Consider the following 22,054-nt stretch of genomic DNA (forward strand, 5'->3'; position numbering starts at 1 on the left):
ACAGTTCAAGTTAGCTTGTTTTCAGTGTTAACTGTTTGCTTAAGGATCTTTAAATATGTATTTTGCAGATATCCTTCTTAAACATCTATTTTCAGCAGACAAGCAGAGAAATATGAAGCTTTCCATTCTAAGGAATCATAACTTGTTAGAGTAGGTATCTCTTTAAAACCCTGGTTTCCATTCAAGAAAATAGTTACAACAAAACTGAAATAAAAGTTCAGATGGTGTTGTTTTTTTTTTAAACTTCCAAAAAAATTGGTTTATAAAAATATAGGTATTCTGTTTAGCTCCTTGACAATGGAAGAGAGTTTAAGTGAATAAAAGACAATATGAAAGCTAAGGATCAGGGTTAGGGGTCAGCACAAGACAATCTGGACCACCCTGTTCTAAGGCTGTGGGAAGCAGCAGAGCAAAGGGAGCTGGGGAGAATCCTTCCCCCTAGGTGCTACAGTGTAGTTCACACATGGACTATGGATCTGCTTCTCTTTAACTATCAGAGGGGTAGCCATGTTAGTCTGGATCTATAAAAGCAGCAAAGAGTCTGTGGCACCTTATAGACTAACAGATGTATTGGAGCATGAGCTTTCGTGGGTGAATACCCACTTCGTCGGATGCACGTCGACATGCATCCGATGAAGTGGATATTCACCCATGAAAGCTCATGCTCCAATACGTCTGTTAGTCTCTAAGATGTCACAGGACTCTTTGCTGCTTCTCCTTAACTGTGTCCTAGGGTGGGAGGAGGCTACCACTAGGTAGATGTTTTGTTGCCACAGTTACTGTTAGTGTGAAGATCACAAACTGTGTAATGAGCTGATGCTTTCTACCTTTTGGTAATTTTTGACACTTTTAGAAATTTGACGTTTGGAAGGGATGGGCCATCATGGAGACTCCTCACAGCTCTCAAGTTGTTATGTCTTGGAGCAGATGAATTGTAAGTTTCAAATACACTTACAGAAATGTGGTCATTTATTTAGAAAATAATGCCTCTCCTATCCTTCTAATCTGTCTTCTCGCACTAACTGAGGTGTAGAAATGGTAACGTTGGACATACTTGTGTGATTATCTCGAACTTCAGTAAGACTACTCACATGTGTAAGGCAAGAAGGATTTGGAACAATATATAATTTAAAAGTCGTTATCTGCTTGTTGCATATATGACAACTCTATTGAGTTAAACACCAAGCATTCTGTTGTGTTCCCTTCCTACTCCAAGAATTGGATATTGCTTTAATGTTCAGTTTCTGTTTCTTACATTTGTCACTTTCATGGGTCCCATGAACTCAGACATCAGTTTGATTTCTCTGAAAAGTACATTTCAGGGACTACTGTTGACAGGTCAGGGCCAAGTTCATCGCTGAAGTACAAAGGTTCAGCACTGATGTCACAAAATTAATCGTGCTTATTTCAGCAGTGAATTTGGCCTTCAAAATCTTGGCATTGTTTACAAATGGGTACATGAGCTTTGTCAGTTATCAAATATGTTTTAAAATTAAAAGGAAAAATATTTACATTCATCTATACTGTGAGGATTTAGTCCTGGACAGAACACGTTAAAGTAACTGAAAGATACTGAGACCCATCAGTCTTCCGTACCATGCAATGTCTGTGCTGTTCTACTCAACGGCTTAAACATGCACATCATTGTGGTATCTGAGTGCTGTGGGTCTATTTTATTTATTTATTTATTTATTTATTTATTTATTTATTTGTGTGTATTAACTTTGACTTAGTTATTTATCAGGGTTTTATTTATTTTATTTATGTTGTGGTATAACTTCAGTTTAACTTCTGGCTGGGGAATGCAACAAATCATCACTTGTCAAATGTATTTTTTGCTTATAGTACCTACTGGAAGAAAGTCCTGCTTGGTGATATAATTTCAGCCAGAAATGAAGAGAGGAGTTTGAACATAGCGGCAAAAATATGCTTTTCTTTAATAGAGGAGACACAGCAGGTCCTTTACCAGGTAACTTGGCTAGAAGAATACAATGGGGCAGACGCCCCCAAGGGGCTTGTCTATGTGGTGCTGTAGTCTGCAATAGAGGGCTGTAATTTTTAGTCCCCAGTAGCATGTTGTGCACTAACAGGACTCTGCTGATGTGCACTAAAAGTTCCTGTGTATGTTAATATACTACTGTTTGAAATAGGACTATGTGAACGCATGCTAGGGAACTTTTAGTGTGTACCAACACAGATCAGTTAGTGCGCAACAAACTAGTGCAGACTAAAATTTGCACCCCTCTAGTGCAGACTACAGTACTGCATAGACAACTTAGCATAAATTGGTAGTAACAACATTGACTTCAGGGATGTAAATGAGGGTAGCATCTGGCTGTGTGTTTCACAGGCAATGGTTTGACCTACAATTATCAGTTTATTTCAGGCGTTAGCTAAGTCCTTATTTTTGAGGGCAGGGTACTTTTTGGTTTTCTATTCATAGTGTGCTTCAGGCATAATATACTCCAGATTTACACCAATATAACTGGGATCAGCTCCTGGTGCAGTAAGCGTATCTTAGTTTAGGATTTGTCCTGCTTTGGGGGAGTTGGAGGGCTGTCACTTTCTTGGGAATATCTTGATATATATTACACACATGGACCTTAAATCACTGGGATATTTCCATTTAATTCAAGTGGGTTTTGGATTAGAAACTCTTGGTAAAGCATAAAAAGGTGGCAAATGAAAAAAGCGCCTTGGATTTACGCCAGTATAACTGAGATCAGAAAATGGCCCAACGGTTACAATAATTTTCTTTAAAAATGCATGCAGTAATCTTATTGCAGTGGTAATAGGCTTTAACTCAGGAGAAGCATAGTGGCCATTTATCTGGGGTTGTGTACCTCATGGCCATCTGATGTGATGTGGGGAAAACCAATTAGATGTACTTTTTATGAATTAAGTGAGAAAATAAATAAGCAAATACAAAGCTAGCTGACTTACTGCATTTCCCTAAAACAATGTGATAATAAAATTGAGGTTACACTGGAGATCGGATGAATTAATCAAGGGAATAATAATAGCATAAATTGACATCAATAACCTGACAAGAAAATAGATTGAGGATCAGCCAAAAAAAAAAGAAAAAAAGAAAAAAAGACTGGGACTGAGTTCAGCTTGGAAAAGAGATGACTAAGGGGGGATATGGTTATGAATAGTGTGGAGAAAGTAAATAAGGAAGTGTTACTTAATCCTTTGCATAACACAAGAACCAGGGTCACAAAATTAAATTAATAGGCAGCAGATTTAAAACAAACAAAAGGAAATATTTCTTCAGACAACACACAGGCAACCTGTGGAATTCTTTGTCAGGGGATGTTGTGAAGGCCAAAATTATAACTGGGTTAAAAAAAGAACTAGATAAATTTCATGGAGGATAGGTCCATCAATGGCTATTTGTCCAGATGGTCAGGGATACAACCCCATGCTCTGACTGGCAGAAGCTGGGGTTGAACAATGGGACGCATCACACGATGATTGCCCTGTTCTGTTCATTCCCTCTGAATCACCTGGCATTGTCAAAAGACAGGATGGTGGGCTAGCAGGACCGTTGGTTGTATGGCCATTCTTATGTTCAACTAATCAAATCATTGTGGGAACATGATCTGTAGTCAAATTGTATGGTGCTATAGTGGTACAGCTGCGGCGCTGTGCCACTGTTGTGTGGACGTAGCATCTGTGTCCCTTCCCACGCCCACTCCCACCTCTCTACATTCAGTACAGTGGAATTAGCTGCTCAAGATTCCTCTCTCCAGCAGAATGGTTTATGCTAACCCCTCTAAAGACCCAGGGTGACCCCTTTTGCTTAGAATTTAGGTTAGTCTGAGTCAATTTATGGTTTTCTTATCTGGATTTACCTGTATGTGATTCTACGGGCTTGTCTACATCAGAAAGTTGCAGCGCTGGTGAGGGAGTTACAGCGCTGCAACTTTGAGAGTGTCCACATCTGCAGGGCATCACCAGCGCTGCAACTCCCTCTTTGCAGCGCTGGCCGTACTCCCGTTTTGTCTCGGGTGTAGAGGATCCAGCGCTGGTGATCCAGCGCTGGTAATGCAATGTAGACACTCACCAGCGCTTTTCTTGACCTCCGTGGAAGGAGGAAGCCTCTGGTAATCAAGCTGGTTTCCTTTCCCGGTTTGCCCTCTCGGTCCCGGAGCCAGCCAGCAAACCGCAGGGAAGGAGACCTGCTTGCTCGGGGTTCCGGGACCGAGAGAGCAAACCGGGAACGCCGCGGTTTGCTCTCTCGGTCCCGGAGCCAGCCAGCAAACCGCGGGGAAGGAGACCTGCTTGCTCGGGGTTCCGGGACCGAGAGAGCAAACCGGGAACGCCGCGGTTTGCTCTCTCGGTCCCGGAGCCGGCCAGCAAACCGCGGGGAAGGAGACCTGCTTGCTCGGGGTTCCGGGACCGAGAGAGCAAACCGGGAACGCCGCGGTTTGCTCTCTCGGTCCCGGAGCCGGCCAGCAAACCGCGGGGAAGGAGACCTGCTTGCTCGGGGTTCCGGGACCGAGAGAGCAAACCGGGAACGCCGCGGTTTGCTCTCTCGGTCCCGGAGCCGGCCAGCAAACCGCGGGGAAGGAGACCTGCTTGCTCGGGGTTCCGGGACCGAGAGAGCAAACCGGGAACGCCGCGGTTTGCTCTCTCGGTCCCGGAGCCGGCCAGCAAACCGCGGGGAAGGAGACCTGCTTGCTCGGGGTTCCGGGACCGAGAGAGCAAACCGGGAACGCCGCGGTTTGCTCTCTCGGTCCCGGAGCCGGCCAGCAAACCGCGGGGAAGGAGACCTGCTTGCTCGGGGTTCCGGGACCGAGAGAGCAAACCGGGAACGCCGCGGTTTGCTCTCTCGGTCCCGGAGCCGGCCAGCAAACCGCGGGGAAGGAGACCTGCTTGCTCGGGGTTCCGGGACCGAGAGAGCAAACCGGGAACGCCGCGGTTTGCTCTCTCGGTCCCGGAACCCCGAGCAAGCAGGTCTCCTTCCCCGCGGTTTGCTGGCCGGCTCCGGGACCGAGAGAGCAAACCGCGGCGTTCCCGGTTTGCTCTCTCGGTCCCGGAACCCCGAGCAAGCAGGTCTCCTTCCCCGCGGTTTGCTGGCCGGCTCCGGGACCGAGAGAGCAAACCGCGGCGTTCCCGGTTTGCTCTCTCGGTCCCGGAACCCCGAGCAAGCAGGTCTCCTTCCCTGCGGTTTGCTGGCTGGCTCCGGGACCGAGAGAGCAAACCGCGGCGTTCCCGGTTTGCTCTCTCGGTCCCGGAACCCCGAGCAAGCAGGTCTCCTTCCCTGCGGTTTGCTGGCTGGCTCCGGGACCGAGAGAGCAAACCGCGGCGAAGCTGGTTTCCTTTCCCGGTTTGCTCTCTCGGTCCCGGAACCCCCCTTGAAGCCGCCCAACAGCGCTGCAGTGTGGCCACATCTAACACCACTTGCAGCGCTGGTTGCTGTAAGTGTGGCCACTCTGCAGCGCTGGCCCTATACAGCTGTACTAATACAGCTGTAACAACCAGCGCTGCAAAATTTTAGATGTAGACATGGCCTACTTCTACTACTAATGTTCTCCTCCTGCCCCTGCCCCCCAACAAACAGTTAGGAAAAGTCTATTAGTTGCAGGCATCCCCTCAGTTGTCTTAGGAAATAATTCAAAAGAGAAAAATGCCTAAAGGATCTACTCTTCGGCTTGCTTAGACTGTGGAGCTTCAGAATCAGTCAGGAACTGCAGTTTGGGGAACGAGATGTCTTTTGGCTCCGATATCTTAAGATAACATGTGTCATCCTCTGGTCAGTTGGCTGGTCTATGAGAATCTCTCTCCTCTTTCCTGGGGACTGGCCTAGGGAAAGTAGGGTATTAGCCATCTGGGTGTCTTTGTGGTGACCCATGAAGCAGCACACTTGGCTTTTTAAGCTTTGTAATGTGTCACAGTACCTCCCAGCGATTTTTTATGAGCAAATGGGAGACCACAGGTTCCATATCTCTTGTAGTAGTAAGAGAGCTTGAGACATAAGCCCTTGTGTTAGAGACCTGGTATGAGGTGGGACCTGCTTACAGAATCTGGCAAGAACAGGGCTAATATTGCAAAAATACACATTTCTAAGAAATGCTAAGCACAGAGTACTCACGCAAACACACCCCGATATCAAGTGGTACTGGAATATTCTGATATGAAGGATGGTACAAAAACATTCCCCAAGAATAACAGCAACATACTGACCCTCTCCCCCACCCCCAAAAGATAAGGTCAAGATGACAGTATGTAATAGAGATGTATTGATTAAACCAAAATGTACAAGGTGATGGGTGATAACTAGCCATGTCAGGGGGCAGTAACTAACTATGGGGCAGTACTGACTTGTTTGTATCTGGGTATAAAGATGTATTTCAGAGGGAATATCTTTGTCTGGCCTAGGGAGGAATGGAATGTCCCGCCGTTCACTGAGCTGTCCATTGTTATGGACATACATGCATTAGTGGTCTGGTAGAGGCTGCGGGATACTAGTAACGTGTGTTGTCGACAATAAATCTGGCCTGGTGTCTTTGTACCTTAACGGTCTTGTGGTCACTGGGCAGTTCGTTCGAGGTCTGCTGTGTCAGCTGTCTGTGCAGAGCTGGGGCAACATGCAGAAAACACACACATATGCGGCTGAACATCTAACCACACTGGTGACCCCTACTACTGCGTTGTCCAATCTTTGTTGAGGGTGGTCAGGCTTAACTTTTGGTTCGCTTTTGAGGCCTTCCTTCCTGCGAGCAGTGTTGTTGCCACATCTATCTTAAACTACAAATCCACGTACTTTCCCCCAAAACCTTATCTGGGTTAACAGTCATTGTGTCACAATGGTTCTCAGGCAGTTAAGGCCCAGCCACTTCCCTGGATATGACTGGTAGCCCACTGCCCTTTGACTGATAACATTGTCAGTGCCCAGACTTATTCATGTATCTCATGTGCGCACTTCCTCAGTGTTGCTTAGGGCCTCACAACACACAGAAAAAATGACTGAACTGTCACCCTGTGGCTAGACTGGGCGAATGTATGAAAGGGTGTCTTGCACTGCCAATGTCCTATTGACAAAGCTGCTTTTGAGCTCTTGTTAATATAAAGGTCATTTAAAAATACAACAGATCAAAATACCTACTCAGTGTCTATGCTACTATAGACCTATGTGCCATATATAATTGCATACAGTAAAATAAAATGACTACCTGTGAGCTCATTTTAGCTACCACTATTCCCCTGAGAACAAAACACACTTCTGTTAAGACTATTATAATGGAAAATGGTCATAAAAATACATTCTCAGCAAAGAAAATGTATGCACACAGTTCAAGCAGCTCATGGCCCTCAGGGCCTAGGTACAGCTTCTTTAGGCCTGAACTGGAGGAGCAGAGACAGAATTATTTTTAGGCATGGCATATAGGGACTTTGTAGAGCAAGCTCCACCTCAGAACTGGCTTCCTTGATCTTCCAGTTGAGGAAGCCAATCTTATGATGGAAGGGCACCTAGCTGAAATGGAGGGATACACCTTAGATGGGATTTCCATCCCACTGCGATAGTGGAGATGAACAATTCCTCAGGCACCAAAGAGGTTGCTTCAGGGGATAGAATTAAAGGCAGCGGTATGGGATTAGATAATCAGGAATAGACAGTTAAGCATGTGGTTACTGAGAGAACAGCATGGTGACTTGCCTGCCAGTTGCAAAGGTGGTGGCTATTACAAGATTTTAGATGGACTTCTGGTGAATGCCGGGGGGAGCCTATGTTGGTGGTACTTATTGGTACTGATGACCTAGGGAGCCATATAAGAGAAGTCCTGGAAGTTAAATTTAGACTGCTAAGTAGAAGGCGTAGGTCCAGATCCAGGGGAGGGGAGCATTCCTTGAAGTCCTTCCAATCTCAGTGTGTGGTTGAGAACTTGGTGTATAGAAAAGGGGTTTCAGCCCGAAAACAGTTAACTAGAGTGCCTAGCAATGGAAAAGGACCTTGATGTAGTAGGTATTATAGAAATGTGGTGGAATGATTAAAAACCAATGGGATATGGTAATACCTGTTACAAACTATACAGGAAAGACAGACTAGGCTGAAGAAGTGGGGGAATAGTGCTATATATAAGGGATTCCATTGAACCTTGCTAGAAAAAAATTAAGAGGGGACAGGACTACACAGTTGGATACAAATTCCAAATTGTAAGAATGTAAATGTATTATCAGGGCTATGCTACTGTCCTTGAGATCAGGAAAAGGAAACCAAATACACAATGTTGAAAGAAATCGGAGGCAGACAAGTGTAACAAAATGATGACAGTGGGAGATTTCAGTTATGTAAGTTCAGATATTAACTGTTCTCGACTTCATGCTCCATGGCAAAAGGCCTGATCATGAGGCGGGGAGCCTGGCTCCAGGTCTCGGGCCTTCCCTATGAGGTCCAGCAGACTATCCAGGACCTCCCCTTCGAAGGGCAGATGCTGTTTTTGGACAAAATGGACAAGCGTCTGCATAGCCTAAAGGACTCGAGGGCTACGCTTCACTCGCTGGGCCTGCATACCCGGGGCCTGCATAGCCTAAAGGACTCGAGGGCTACGCTTCACTCGCTGGGCCTGCATACCCTGGCAACCCAACGTAGGCACTTTAGGCTGCAAGCGGCCCCGCACCCTTACCAACCTCAGAATCGTCCAGAGGTTGGGCGCAGACGTGGCAGGAACGGCAGGAGGCGCACCAACGCCACCCCTCTGGCCAGGCATCCGGCCAACCAAGACTGACGTCGGGACCTAGGCCCCCTATTTAATGGTACGGTCAAGAACAGCCTACCGATCAGGACTCCGGATCCTTCTTTCCCTACTTTTGGGTCACGTCTGTCCCCCTTGTACCATGCCTGGTCCCGAGTCACGTCGGACAGTTGGGTGCTTCACATGGTAGAGAGGGGATATTCAATCCAGTTCTCCTTCCTCCCGCCCCACCAGCCCCCCTCCCCTCTTCAGGGACCCCTCTCATGAGCAACTTCTAATTCAGGAAGTGTGGTCCCTCCTCACAGCAGGGGCGGTGGAGGAAGTTCCTCAGGAGCTTAAGGGCAGAGGCTTTTACTCTCGGTATTTTCTAATACCGAAGGCAAAAGGGGGCCTTAGACTCATCCTGGACTTGTGGCGGCCGAACAAGTTTGTGAAAAAGCTCAAGTTCTGCATGGTCTCCCTGTCCTCGATTATTCCCTCCCTGGATCCAGGAGATTGGTATGCTGCCCTCGACTTAAAGGACGCATATTTCCATATTGCCATAATCCCCTGACACCGTCGGTACCTCTGGTTTGTCGTGGCTGACGATTGGCTTATAAATGGCTGCTCCAAGGAGCAGGTGGAAGCTCAACTGCTTTTCATCAGGTGGACCTTCCTCGAGCTTGGCCTCCTCTTAATTTAGACCAAGTCCACCCTGTCTCTTACCCAAAGGATAGAATTTATAGGGGCGGTTCTGGACTCAACCCACGCCAGAGCGTATCTTCTGGAGTCCAGGTTCCGGTCCATGTTCGAAATCATTCTCTGTCTGCAATGTGCCCCAATCACCATGGCAAGAAACTGCCTCAAGCTGTTGGGCCATGTGGCGGTGTGCACCTATGTGGTGAGCCATGCCAGACTCTGACTTTGCCCACTACAATCCTGGTTGGTGATAGTATACCGCCCGGCCAGGGATCCCCTGGACTCAGTGGTGACTCTTCCCCAGGTGGTGCTGAGCTCTCTCCGATGGTGGCTCAACCCACAGAAGGTGTGCTTGGGTGTTCCCTTCGCCACCCCTCAACCCTCCCACTCCTTGGTGATGGATGCCTCGGATCGGGGATGGGGAGCGCACTTGGGGGATCTTAGGACACAGGGCTTGTGGTCACAGGAGGACCTCAAGTTACATATCAGCGTCAGGGAGCTGAGAGCTGTTCACCTAATTGTCTTACTTTCCAATCTCACCTGGTGGGCAGATGTGTCTCAGTCCTCACGGACAACACATCAGTGGTCTTGTATATCAACAAACGGGGGTGCATGCTCCTCTCCCCTGTGCAGGGAAGCCCTCGTGCTGTGGGACTTTTGCGTTCAGAATGCTACCCACCTGATGGTGTTCTACCTCCTGGGGGAACAGAACGGCCTGGCGGATGCCCTCAGCTGCTCTTTCCGGGGTCACGAGTGGTCCCTTCATTGGGATGTAGTCCACTCAATCTTCCGACTCTGGGGTCATCCCCAGTTAGACCTGTTTGCTTCAAAGGAAAACAAGAAGTATCGGTGGTTTTGCTCCCTCTGGGGCCACAGCCCAGGGTTTCTGTCGGACGCCTTCCTTCTGTTGTGGAGGGAAGGGCTGCTCTATGCCTTTTCTCCAATCCCCTTGATACACAGGGTAATTCTCAAGATCTGCAGGGATCACACCCATGTAATCCTGATAGCACCGGCGTGGCCGCGCCAATGTTGGTACACGTCGCTCCTGCACATGTCCACCCGAACGCTCCTGATGCTGCCCCTGCTGCTGGACCTGATCATGCAGATCCGGGGCTGCCTCTGCCACCCAAACTTACAATCACTCCACCTCACAGCCTGGATGCTCCATGGTTGAACCTGGTGGAGATGCAATGCTCCCAACAGGTCAGACAAGTACTGCTCGGTAGTAGAAAACCTTTGACCAGGGCCACCTACCTGGCCAAATGGAAACGCTTCTCCATCTGATCCATCGGTCAGCGAGGGCAGGAGCCATTGCGGGCCCCGATTCCTGTTATCTTAGATTATCTGCTCCACCTGAGACAATTGGGCCTTTCTCTCTCCTCGGTTCGAGTTCACTTAGCGGCCATCTTGGCTTTCCACCCAGGAGAGATGGGCTCCTTGGCATTCGCAAACCCGCTGGTTGGTCGTTTCCTCAACGGCATGGACAGGCTGTTTCCGCATGTCCGTCAACCAGCTCCTACCTGGGACCTCAACCTGGTCCTCTCCGCCCTCACGGGGCCTCCCTTCGAGCCCCTGGCTTCATGCTCTCTGTTGTACCTGTCATACAAGGTCGCTTTCCTTGTAGCGATCACCTCGGCCAGGAGGTATCGGAGCTCAGGGCGCTGACATCCGAACCCCCTTACACTGTCTTCTGTAAGGACAAGGTCCAACTTAGACCTCACCCGGCTTTCCTCCCCAAGGTCTTCTACCAATTCCACATGGGACAAGATATCTTCCTACCGGTGTTTTATCCAAAGCCACACTGTTCCAGTAAGGAGCGGAGGCTGCATTCCCTGGATGTCTGCAGGGCCCTAGCCTTCTATGTTGAATGGACAAAGCCGTTTAGATGGTCAACCCAGCTCTTCAATCGTGGTGGTGGATAGAGTGAAGGGGCTCCCGGTCTCCTCTCAGAGGATCTCTTCGTGGATCGTGGCCTGCATACGGGAATGCTATCGTATAGCTAGAGCCCCTATTCCTCTGATTACGGCCCACTCTACCAGGGCGCAGGCCTCCTCCGCGGCGTTCCTGGCTCAGATTCCAACTCAGGAGATTTGTAGAGCTGCCATGTGGTCTTCCATCCACATGTTCACGTAGCACTATGCCATCACGCACCAGGCTAGGGATGATGCCACCTTCGGTCGTGCAGTGCTTGAGCCAGCAGAGACCTCCCACCCCATCACCTAAGGGTAGGCTTGTGAGTCATCTACTTTGAATGGACATGAACAACCACTCGAAGAAGAAAAAACGGTTACCCACCTTTTAGTAACTGTTGTTCTTCGAGATGTGTTGTTCATGTCCATTCCAATACCCACCCTCCTGCCCCTCTGTTGGGTGCCGGCAAGTAGGAACTGAGGGGGTGGAGGGTCGGCGGGCCCCTTTATAGGGCGCTGTAGTGTCGCCACTCCAGGGGGCGCCAGGGCCGACCCTCCTGGCACTGCTAGGGGAAAATCTTCCTGCTGGCATGCACGCGGTGCGCGCACACCTACTTTGAATGGACATGAACAACACATCTCGAAGAACAACAGTTACTAAAAGGTGGGTAACCGTTTTCTCCAGAGGCTGTTCTTGACTTTGTCATAACTCAAGCATGGGAGCTAATTCATGAAGTAACTAGCTAAGTCAATTATGGAACCTAATTGTGGTGTCCAGAAAGTTGATGCTGGTGTGGCTGTGTTTTAGAGAGCATTTGATGGATGGGGTGGTTATTGAAGTTGCGGTGGAAATTTTATGAGTAGCTGAATAGTATTAGTGACTACAGTATAACTAGGCTCACCATCTCTGACCTACTGTAAGGAGCAGATTGCTGAACATCTGCTTACTGTCTGTAGGGTTCTTCTGAACCTTCTGGTGCTGGCCACTGGTGTGGACAGGATACTAGACTAGATGGACTTTGGATCTCATCCAGTCTGGCAATTCCTGTGACTCTTGACGTTGGCTTTAGTCTGTATTTTCTGTGAGTGTTGTGGATTTTGAATGATCCCTTTTTCATTTTGCCACTAATTCTGTTTTCTTGATAAGTCATAAAATGTAACTAGTACACATTTTGATGCCACTTACCACAAATTAACTTGTTGCAAATGTCTGTTTATGGGCTACATCTATTTTTATTACTGAGTTTAAATATCCTCTTGGTTTTTATACACTTCAGATTTCCCAAATGAAAAAGGACAAGGTGAACCTTGAAAACCAGCTGGCTTTGGTAGAAGTACTGCGCCTGGAAGATCTGATGATCCTGCAAACATCAACAGAGATTCTGTACAAACATGTACACTGCAATAACTTGACCTGTTCAGAAAGCAGACCATGACTGTCACAGCACAGTGGCTTTCACTTACCAGGAGCTAGAGGTCTGCTTGACCCAAACATTTTTGATGACCAGTAGCATCAAGGAATAATGTAAAATTATGGTGGAAAAGCTGTCCAGTTTCATTTATGGATGTTGACATCAACCATAGGGCCATATTCTGTTCCTCCTCTCCTGAGAGGCCCAGCCTAGAAAATGCAGGGGGCAAGAGTGGCTTTGTCACCTTTGTGTCATCTAGATTCTGGGCTACTGTGGGGACCAAAACAGCTGGAATAATTAGAGCAGTCCCAGGGTCTGATGGAACTTCATCTGCCTGGGGACTGGACTATAGTCCAGAATCTCCATAGTGCCAATCAGCTATTCCCTGGTATGTCCCTACTTTTGTGGCTTACAAGGGAGGGCAGTGCAGAACTACTTGCCTCACTCTGTTATTTGTGTGCGAGTGCCATCCTCTGCTGACACTTTGGTATTTCATTTATGGTCCCTGGACTTTGCTGGGATGATTATATAAGATCTGGAGCACAGGCCATGTCAGCCCCAGAATGACTCAAAAACAATCATCTAATGCCCACCCCAAACACACACATAGTACACTGATGCTGGAGGCTCGGGTAGTGGCCCTCGTGCAGAAGTGTGGATTTACCTCCTCCCATTTAAAAAATCTCCAGATTGTTGCTAGCCTAGGTGATTATTGCTCCTCCTCTGAACAACAAACACGTGCTTGAGTGATTTTGAGCTGTGGTAGTGCAACAGTTTGCATGTTGGCTATTCAGGAAATCCACTCTGATGCTTTCTACCAGTCCCAATTGTCAAATAGAGAAACTTCCCTCTCCTGTCCCCTTTTTGCCATTTCTGATCTATCTGGCTGGGCATCATAGTTGTCGGACGGTTTGGGTAACTATTGACATTAAGGCCATACCTGTGTGAATGGTCTTGTAGCTTATTACTTTTTTGTGTGCTTTCCTGCAGGCTCTCGATCTCTCACTGTTGTGTTTTCTATTATGGATCTGCTGCATGTCACCCGTTTACTAATACTCTGGTAGCTTTGGAAAAGCTAATGTGGGATAAAGTCTTGGTCAAGGGAGATACGTGAGGTGATGGGCAATGCTTGCATTGGAAAGGAAAGAGGATAGCTTAGGTTCCACGGCTATGGGATCGGTATAAGGACATAGATAAATGGCTACAAGGTCAGTTGAAAACTATCATGTGCACAGGGCCTGTACAATTTGGGAGTTGGCTGACTCACAGAGTTAGAGGCAAAAAGGGACACTTAGCGCATCTAGTGTGACCTACTGTATATCACAGGCCTCTAAATTTCACCCAGTTACCCCTGTATTGAGCCTAATAACTTGTTTGACTGAAGCCTGTCTTCCACTTTGGCATCCAGTCTTGACTTGAAAACAGTAGAGATGGAGAATGGACAGTGGTGAACCACAGTCACTGCTAGAGATATGTGCCTTATTTCAAAGTTGAATTTGTCTGGCTTCTGCTTCAAGTCATTGGTTCTTGCTTTGCCTTTCTCTTCTAGTTTAAAGACACTATTAGTACCCAGTCTTTTCTCCCCAGAAAAGAACTTGTGCACTGTAATCAAGTCACCTCTCAATCTCTTTTGATAAACTTAACAGATTCAGCTCTTTAAGTATCTCATTGTGAAGTATTTTCTCCAGTCCTTGAATTGTTTTTTGGGGCTCTTTTCTGCACCTTCTCCAAACTTTCTACATTGTTCTTTTAAATTGTGGATACCAGAACTGTAGGGACAGAATTCTAGTATCGGTCTCACTAATGCTGTGTATGGAGGTAATATCCTCCCCCCTAATTCCTACTAGTAACTTTGCATTTTGTTTGCATTAAAAGTGCATTTTGTTTGAATGGGGCCAGCTTTACCAAGCAATCCAGATCACTTTGCATGACTGCCCCGTCCTCATTATTATGTGCAAATTTTATCAGCAGTGATTTTTTAAAAATATTTACTTCCAGATCATTGATAAAAATATTTACTAGCGTTGGGACTAGTAGCAATCCCTGCAAAACCCCATTAGAAACACTGCTTGACAGATTGCCTCTCAAAGAATATGTCTGTGGCCTGTGGAGTACAGGCACTACACGTGTAGCTACATGCTGCAGTGAAAGGTAAGCTGTATATACACTTGTTGCTGTGGGGTACAGCTACAGGCTGCAGTGAAAGTCTCCTGCAGCAGGGAATGGGAAAAGGCTCTGGCAGTGGAGAAGCTTCTGGAATCTTTCCCTGATGCTTAAGCCTCTCACTGTGGAGAGAAAAGGCTTGGGCAGCAGGACGCGACACTGTTAAAAATAGCAGCATAGATGTGGGTGTGTAGAGAGCCTGTGTTGGGTGTATATACCGTGTGGTTCAAGTGGGTAGGATACTCTACTCGCCTAAGCAGTTCCTCCTCATTTACACTGCTGTTTACATGTGTGCTAGCGGGGCGTGCAGTGTCTCTACGTTTATGGCAGCATGTAGACATACCTTAAGTGTTACACTGCCACAGTTCAGATCAACAGAGGTATCGGAGCTAGAGTTCTTTCATTTTAAACAGGAGGACATCCTCTTAGAAGGTCACTCTCCTCTATAATTTGCTTCCCCCCTACCCACACTTGGTCCACCAACGCCTGAATTTATTAACCTTTCCATCATGCTACAAGACTCTTCTGTTCACCTGGGCATTTGGAAAGATGGATTGAGGAGGGAGAATTTTATTTTTGTCAGATAATTACTGAAATAGGATGAACAGTCTAGATGATGTTGTGAATAAAAGAGACTACTATCTGAGAAGGGAGCTTATTGCTATTTTATTGCCCTTTATTTTTGTACCCAATTGCACTTGGCCTGCTGTGTTACAGGAGCTCGTGGCCTCACACTGCATCTTGTAAGGAATTCTGACTATAATGTTAGTCATATGTAAAATGAACTATGGTATTAAAAATAACGTAAGTCTATATTATTACTGTGTGTTTGAACAGCTCCTAGCACACCTAATAAGAGCCTGGCCATGACTAGGGCTCCTAGATGTTATGGTAAAACAAATAATAAGGTAATAAAAAATTGAACATACATATATTTTAGTTACATCCAAAAAGCCCGTCTATTAAACACTTTTTTAAAATAATGTAATCTCTTTGAAGTGGTGGCAGGAGTCTCTGCAAATCACTCCCAGCATTTTACGCTGTCAGTTGTACCATGGTGTAATATGTCCCAGGGGCCCTTACAGCAGCTGGGGAAGGACCAGAGTGTAGCGAGCTCCAGCCATGCTTGTCCCTGCTCTGAAGAGCCCACTGTCCCTGGACTGTTGAGAAGGGGTGGTGTGAAGTTGGCTATGGTAACTCTGCTCTGTCTCTGAAGATTCTCCTAGGCCAAGGGAATTCTCCATAACTCATGTTGATCCTTTTTGTAGCACAGAGGTGGTTCAAAGGGGACTTTGGTGCTGAGGAGCTGGTCTGAGGACTTACGGCCATTAGCTGTGACTAATGCCAGGAACTGATTATCTGCTTAGTTTCATTTAATAAAATTATCCCTAGAGAACATACGATATGACCCTGAGTTGCTATCAATCTGCATATTTCTATGTAATTAATGGCACTAGGGCAATGTATACCAGCTGAAGATCTGGCCTTGAGTATATTGAATAGTTAATAGCAGTGTTTTACAGAGTTAGACACAGAGGGGTTTAGAGATTATTTTGAGGCTATAATTAAGAATGCTGTGCTTAGAGCAATTTCCATTTCTCTAGGTATGATAGGTGGCCTTGGACTTGCAGGAATACATTACGGTTTGACAGTGGACTAATGTCAAAGGCAAAATCTTGCCCCACCCTTAACTGTGAAGTCACTATCCGTGCCTGTGTAATACACTTCAACATCAGCTTTGCTGAATTGCACCCTTAGGGTATGGCTACACTTGCAGCTGTACAGCCCTGGGAGTTACAGCTGTCTTTGTACAGCTGTGCAGGGAAAGCACTGCAGTGTGGCCACACTGACAGCTACCAGCGCTGCAGTGTGGCCACATTTGCAGCATTTGCAGCACTGTTGGGAGTGGCTGAACAGGCATTCTGGGATACCTCCGAATACCTCTGGAGGCCAATTACATCGCTTTTGATGGCCACACTGGCAAAGCAGCGCTGCATCACCAGCGCTGCAATCATTATACCCCAGGCAGAGCAGGAGTACAGCCAGCGCTGCAGCCAGGGAGATGCAACGCTGTATGTGCCTTGCAAGTGTGGACTGTGAGTAAGTTGCAGCGCTGTAAACCCACCACCAGCACTGCAGCTCTCCAGTGTAGCCAAGCCCTTAGGCACGTGTGTAAGACTTCAGTGGGGCTTAAGTGGTTTGCTGAATCAGGGCCTAAAATACATCTGAGCTAAGGCATCTTAAGATGGTTTACCTCACCACCTTTGCACATTCTTACTTTCTCTAGCTCTCATTCTATAAGCTTAAAAGGACTCTGGTTATCTTAGTAGTTTAGTTTTAATAACTTGCTGTTAGTTAACATTTGCCTCAAAAAGTTTAATCAATCTGTCATTTAAGTGTAGTTCTACTGAAATAGCCCATTCTCATTCATTCCACAGATCTATTTTGTGGGTGTCCAAGGCAGATCTGCAAACTTCAGTACCACCCTTACGTTTTTGCTACATTTTACTCCTGTCAGTGGTGCAGAACCAATATAGATTTGGGGGAAGCATGCTATATTCTATTCTGACTTGCTCAGCATCAGCAGAACAGTTATAAAGTCCCAAATACAGAGCTACATTCTGCCTTCAGTTATACTTGTGCAACTACAGAGAAGATAATAGGTCTACATAGGTGTAACAGCAGCAGGAGCAGAATCTTCATTGCTGGTGGCAATACATAAGGCAAGATAACCCAGCCTGTGTCAAGGTTCCTTCCCCACTTTGAACTTTATGGTACAAATGTGAGGACCTGCATGGACACTTCTAAGCTTAATTTAGATCTGGTAACTGTGCCACCATCCAGAAATTTCAGTGTCTGGAGCACTTTCTGTCCCCCCAAAACTTTACCCTTCCTGGGCAACCTTGAGAGGCTTCACCAATTCCCTGGTGAACACAGATCCAAACCCCTTGGATCTTAAAGCAAGGAGAAATTAACCACTTTCCCTCCTTTCCCCCCACCCGTCTCTGGTGAGTCCAAATCCAATCCCCTTGGATCTTAAAACAAGGAAAAATCAATCAAGTTCTTAAAAAGAAAGCTTTTAATTAAAGAAAGAAAAGTAAAAAAATCATCTCTCTGAAATCAGGATGGAAAATACAGGGTAATCAGATTCATATAACCCAGAGGAACCCCCCCTAGCCTTAGGTTCAAAGTTACAGCAAGCAGAGATAAAATCCTCTCAGCAAAAAAGGGACATTCACAAGTTGAGAAAACAAAAATAAGACTAATCCGCCTTGCCTGGCTATTACTTACAATTTTGAAACATGAGAGACTGATTCAGAAAGATTTGGAGAGCCTGGATTGATGTCTGTTCCCTCTTAGTCCCAAGAGCGAACAACTCCCTAAACAAAGAGCACAAACAAAGACTTCCCTCCACCAAGATTTGAAAGTATCTTGTCCCCTTATTGGTCCTCTGGTCAGGTGTCAGCCAGGTTCACTGAGCTTCTTAACCCTTTACAGGTAAAAGAGGCATTAACCCTTAACTATCTGTTTCTGACATGCCCCCCAAATCTCAGACAGTGTGGAAACACACTGGTGGGGATTTCTTCCCAGAACTTTAGAATAAACAGATTAATAAAACACCTGCACCTTTACATATACTACTAATTATGTAAAACTACAAGATTTTCTACATTTCAAGGACAATTTTTAACCAGTTGATTCTGGGAAACTTTCATGGGAGAGTGCATCAGCTACTTTGTTAGAAGCTCCTGAAATGTGTTGAATTTCAAAATAAAAAATCTTGGAGAGCTAAACTCCATCGAAGAAGTTTTTTGTTGTTTCCTTTGGCAGTATAAAGCCACTTTAGCACAGCATGGTCGATTTGTAGCTGAAAATGCCTTCCACAAATGTATGGGCGTAGCTTTTCCAGGGCATACACAATGGCGTAGCATTCTTTTACACTGGTGGACCAGTGGCTTTCCCTCTCAGTTTCTTGCTGAGAAACATGACAGGATGAAATTCGTGATCTGGTCCTTCCTGCATTAATCTGCTCCTACACCATGCTCAGACGCATCTGTGGTTACTAGGAATAGTTTGTCAAAGTCTGGGGCCCTTAGCACAGGGTCAGACATGAGTGTTGCCTTAAGTTGGTTAAAAGCCTTCTGACACTCATCAGTCCACTTAACTGCATTTGGCTGTGTTTTTCTGGTCAGGTCTGTTAGTGGGGCAGCGATTTGGCTGCAGTGTGGTACAAATCGCCTGTAATATCCGGCGAAACCTCAGAAGGATTGGACCTGTTTCTTTCTTTGACTTTGGGACAGGCCACTTTTGGATAGCATCCACCTTGGCCTATAGGGGAGTTATCGTTCCTTGACCCACCTGGTGTCCAAGGTAAGTCATTCTGTTTTGGCCTATTTGACACTTTTTAGCCTTAACAGTTAGTCCTGCCTGCCTGATGCGCTCGAAGACTTTTTCCAAGTGTTCCAGGTGTTCTGCCCATGAATCAGAAAAAATGGCCACATCATCGAGGTAGGCAACTGCAGATTCTCTCAGTCCTGCTAGGAGACCATCTACAAGTCTTTGGAAGGTGGCAGGTGCATTTTGCAGCCCGAAAGGAAGCACATTAAATTCATATACCCCTGCATGGGTGATGAAGGCTGACCTTTCTTTGGCGGGTTCATCTAGCGGTACTTGCCAGTACCCTTGGTTAAGTCTAATGTAGAGATGAACTGGGCACGTCCCAATTTCTCCAATAGCTCATCGGTACATGGCGTTGGACAGTTGTCGGGACGAGTTACAGCATTTAGCTTACGGTAATCCACGCAAAAGCGTATTTCCCCATCTGGTTTGGGAACTAGAACCACGGGAGATGCCCATGCACTGTTAGAGGGGCGGATTATACCCATGTGTAGCATGCTTTGGCTCTCCTGTTCTTGGGCATGAGGAGACACCCTGTAGGGTGGGGTTCTAACTGGGTGAGCATTACTTGTGTCAATGGAATGGTATGCCTGTTCGGTCCGTCCTGGGGTGGCTGAGAACACTGGGGCGAAACTAGTGCACAGCTCCTTGATCTGTTGCTGCTGCAGACGTTCTAGGGTTGTGGAGAGGTTCACCTCTTCCACGCCACCGTCATTTTTTCCTTCGTAGTAGACACCTTCAGACCACTCAGCGTCATCTTCTCCCTGGGCTGTAAACTGACAAACCTTTAAGTCTCTGGAATAAAAGGGCTTTAGAGAATTAACATGGTACACTTTAGGCTTTAGGGTTGAGGTGGGGAATGCCATGAGATAGTTAACAGTTCCTGGGTGCTCTTGGACCGTGAGGGGCCCTTCCCATGACGCTTCCATCTTATGGGCCTCTTGCGCCTCCAAGACCATAACCTGGTCCCCTACTTTGAAGGAACGCTCTCTGGTATGTTTATCATACCAGGCCTTTTGCTCTTCTTGAGCATCCTTTAGGTTTCCTTTAGCAAGGGCTAAAGAGTGTTGGAGGGTGCTTTGTAGGTTGCTTACAAAGTCTAGAATGTTAGTTCCTGGAGAAGGTGTAAACCCCTCCCATTGCTGCTTCACCAATTGTAATGGCCCCTTAACCTCATGGCCATACACAAGTTGGAATGGTGAAAACCTTAAACTGGGATGTGGTACTGCCCTGTAGGCAAAATGGAACTGCTGCAACACTAGGTCCCAATCATTGGAGTGTTCATTTATGAATTTACATATCATGGCCCCCAAAGTTCCATTAAACCTCTCCACCAGGCCATTGGTTTGATGGTGGTAAGGGGTGGCAACCAAGTGATTTACCCCATGAGCCTTCCACACGAGCTTTCATGGTCCCTGCCAGGATATCAGTTCCCGAATCTGTAAGGATGTTGGCAACCAAGTGATTCACCCCATGAACTTCCCACATGAGCTTTCACGGTCCCTGCCAGGAAATTAGTTCTCGAGTCTGTAAGGATGTTGGAGGGCCAACCTACCCTGGCAAAAATGTCTGCTAAGGCCTGGCACACAGTTTTAGCCCTGGTATCGTTTAGAGCTACTGTTTCCGGCATCGGGTAGCAAAGCCCATGAAAGTCAGTATGCACTGCTTTCCTCTGGGCGTCTTTTTTGGGAAAGGACCCAGAATATCCACAGCTACTCGCTGAAATGGGACCTCAATTATGGGGAGTGGCTGGAGAGGGGCTATGACCTGGTCTTGGGGCTTCCCCACCCGTTGGCACACCTCACAAGACCGGACATAATTAGTAACATCCTTGCCCATTCCCTCCCAGTGGAAGGACTTTCCCAAACGGTCTTTGGTTCTATTCACCCCAGAATGGCCACTGGGATGATCATGAGCTAAACTCAAGAGCTTTACCCGGTACTTAGTTGGAACTACCAACTGTCTTTGAGGACGCCAGTCTTCCTGGTGTCCACCAGAAAGAGTCTCCTTGTATAAAAGTCCTTGTTCTACAACAAACCGGGATCGGTTAGAAGAGCTGAGAGGCGGTTGGGTGCTCTGTACCACCCCCCAAGCTTCCTGAGGGCTGTCATCTGCTTCCTGCTCAGCCTGGAACTGTTCCCTTGAGGCTGGAGACATCAGTTCCTCCTTAGACTGTGGACTTGGGCTTGGTCCCTCTGGAAGCGATGTAGGTGATGGGTTTGTTTTCGTTGATTGTGAACCGCTTTCCGCTTGTGCACTATGTGATATTTCAGGCTCTGGCTGAGCCTCTTGGGTAGGGTTGTCCGCTGCTTCTGCCAGTTCAGGCCCGCTGGTGCCCTCTGGTGTTGGAGTTGTAGATGGGTTTGCAAGCGCTGGAGTCAGTGTTGGCAACGGTTCTGGTGCTGGTTGCTTTTCTAGTTCCGGTCCTGGGACTGGGTGCACTATGGCTGTTGCAGTCGTTGGCAGGAGATCTGGTTCTACCACCTCTGTCTGGGTCTCTGGTAACACAGACAGGGCCCTTGTGGACGGCTCAGGAACAGGGATGGGTGTGGAAACCTGCTTGGCCTGGCTGCATGTGACCATTCCCACCCTCTTGGCCAGCTTCACATGGTTGGCCAAGTCTTCCCCCAGTAGCATGGGGATAGGATAATTGTCATAGACTTCAAAAGTCCACATTCCTGACCAGCCTTTGTACTGGACAGGCAATTCAGCTGTAGACAAGTTTACAGATTTTGACATGAATGGGTGAATTGTCACTTGGGCCTCTGGGTTGATGAATTTGGGGTCCACT

General features: G+C 47.0%; 1 protein-coding gene across 12 annotated transcripts in view; it reads left to right on the top strand.

Moving 5' to 3' along the window:
- Positions 1 to 22,054, top strand: part of SETD4 (SET domain containing 4) — a 47,009-nt gene that overhangs the window by 16,280 nt on the left and 8,675 nt on the right. For 8 of the 12 annotated variants that reach the window (XM_030578229.1, XM_030578189.1, XM_030578166.1 and 5 more), the window contains 4 exons: positions 69 to 150; positions 854 to 934; positions 1,846 to 1,969; positions 12,568 to 16,265. In XM_030578229.1, the coding sequence (XP_030434089.1) occupies positions 69 to 150; positions 854 to 934; positions 1,846 to 1,969; positions 12,568 to 12,726 (446 nt within the window). In that variant the 3' untranslated portion in view covers positions 12,727 to 16,265. Of the gene's footprint in view, positions 1 to 68; positions 151 to 853; positions 935 to 1,845; positions 1,970 to 12,567; positions 16,266 to 17,303; positions 17,673 to 22,054 lie in introns of those variants that run through there. The other 4 variants (XM_030578196.1, XM_030578203.1, XM_030578238.1 and 1 more) reach the window with 4 other exon arrangements.

Source organism: Gopherus evgoodei, chromosome 1 (genome assembly GCF_007399415.2).
Source record: "Gopherus evgoodei ecotype Sinaloan lineage chromosome 1, rGopEvg1_v1.p, whole genome shotgun sequence".
In the NCBI taxonomy this organism is placed as follows: Eukaryota; Metazoa; Chordata; order Testudines; family Testudinidae; genus Gopherus; species Gopherus evgoodei.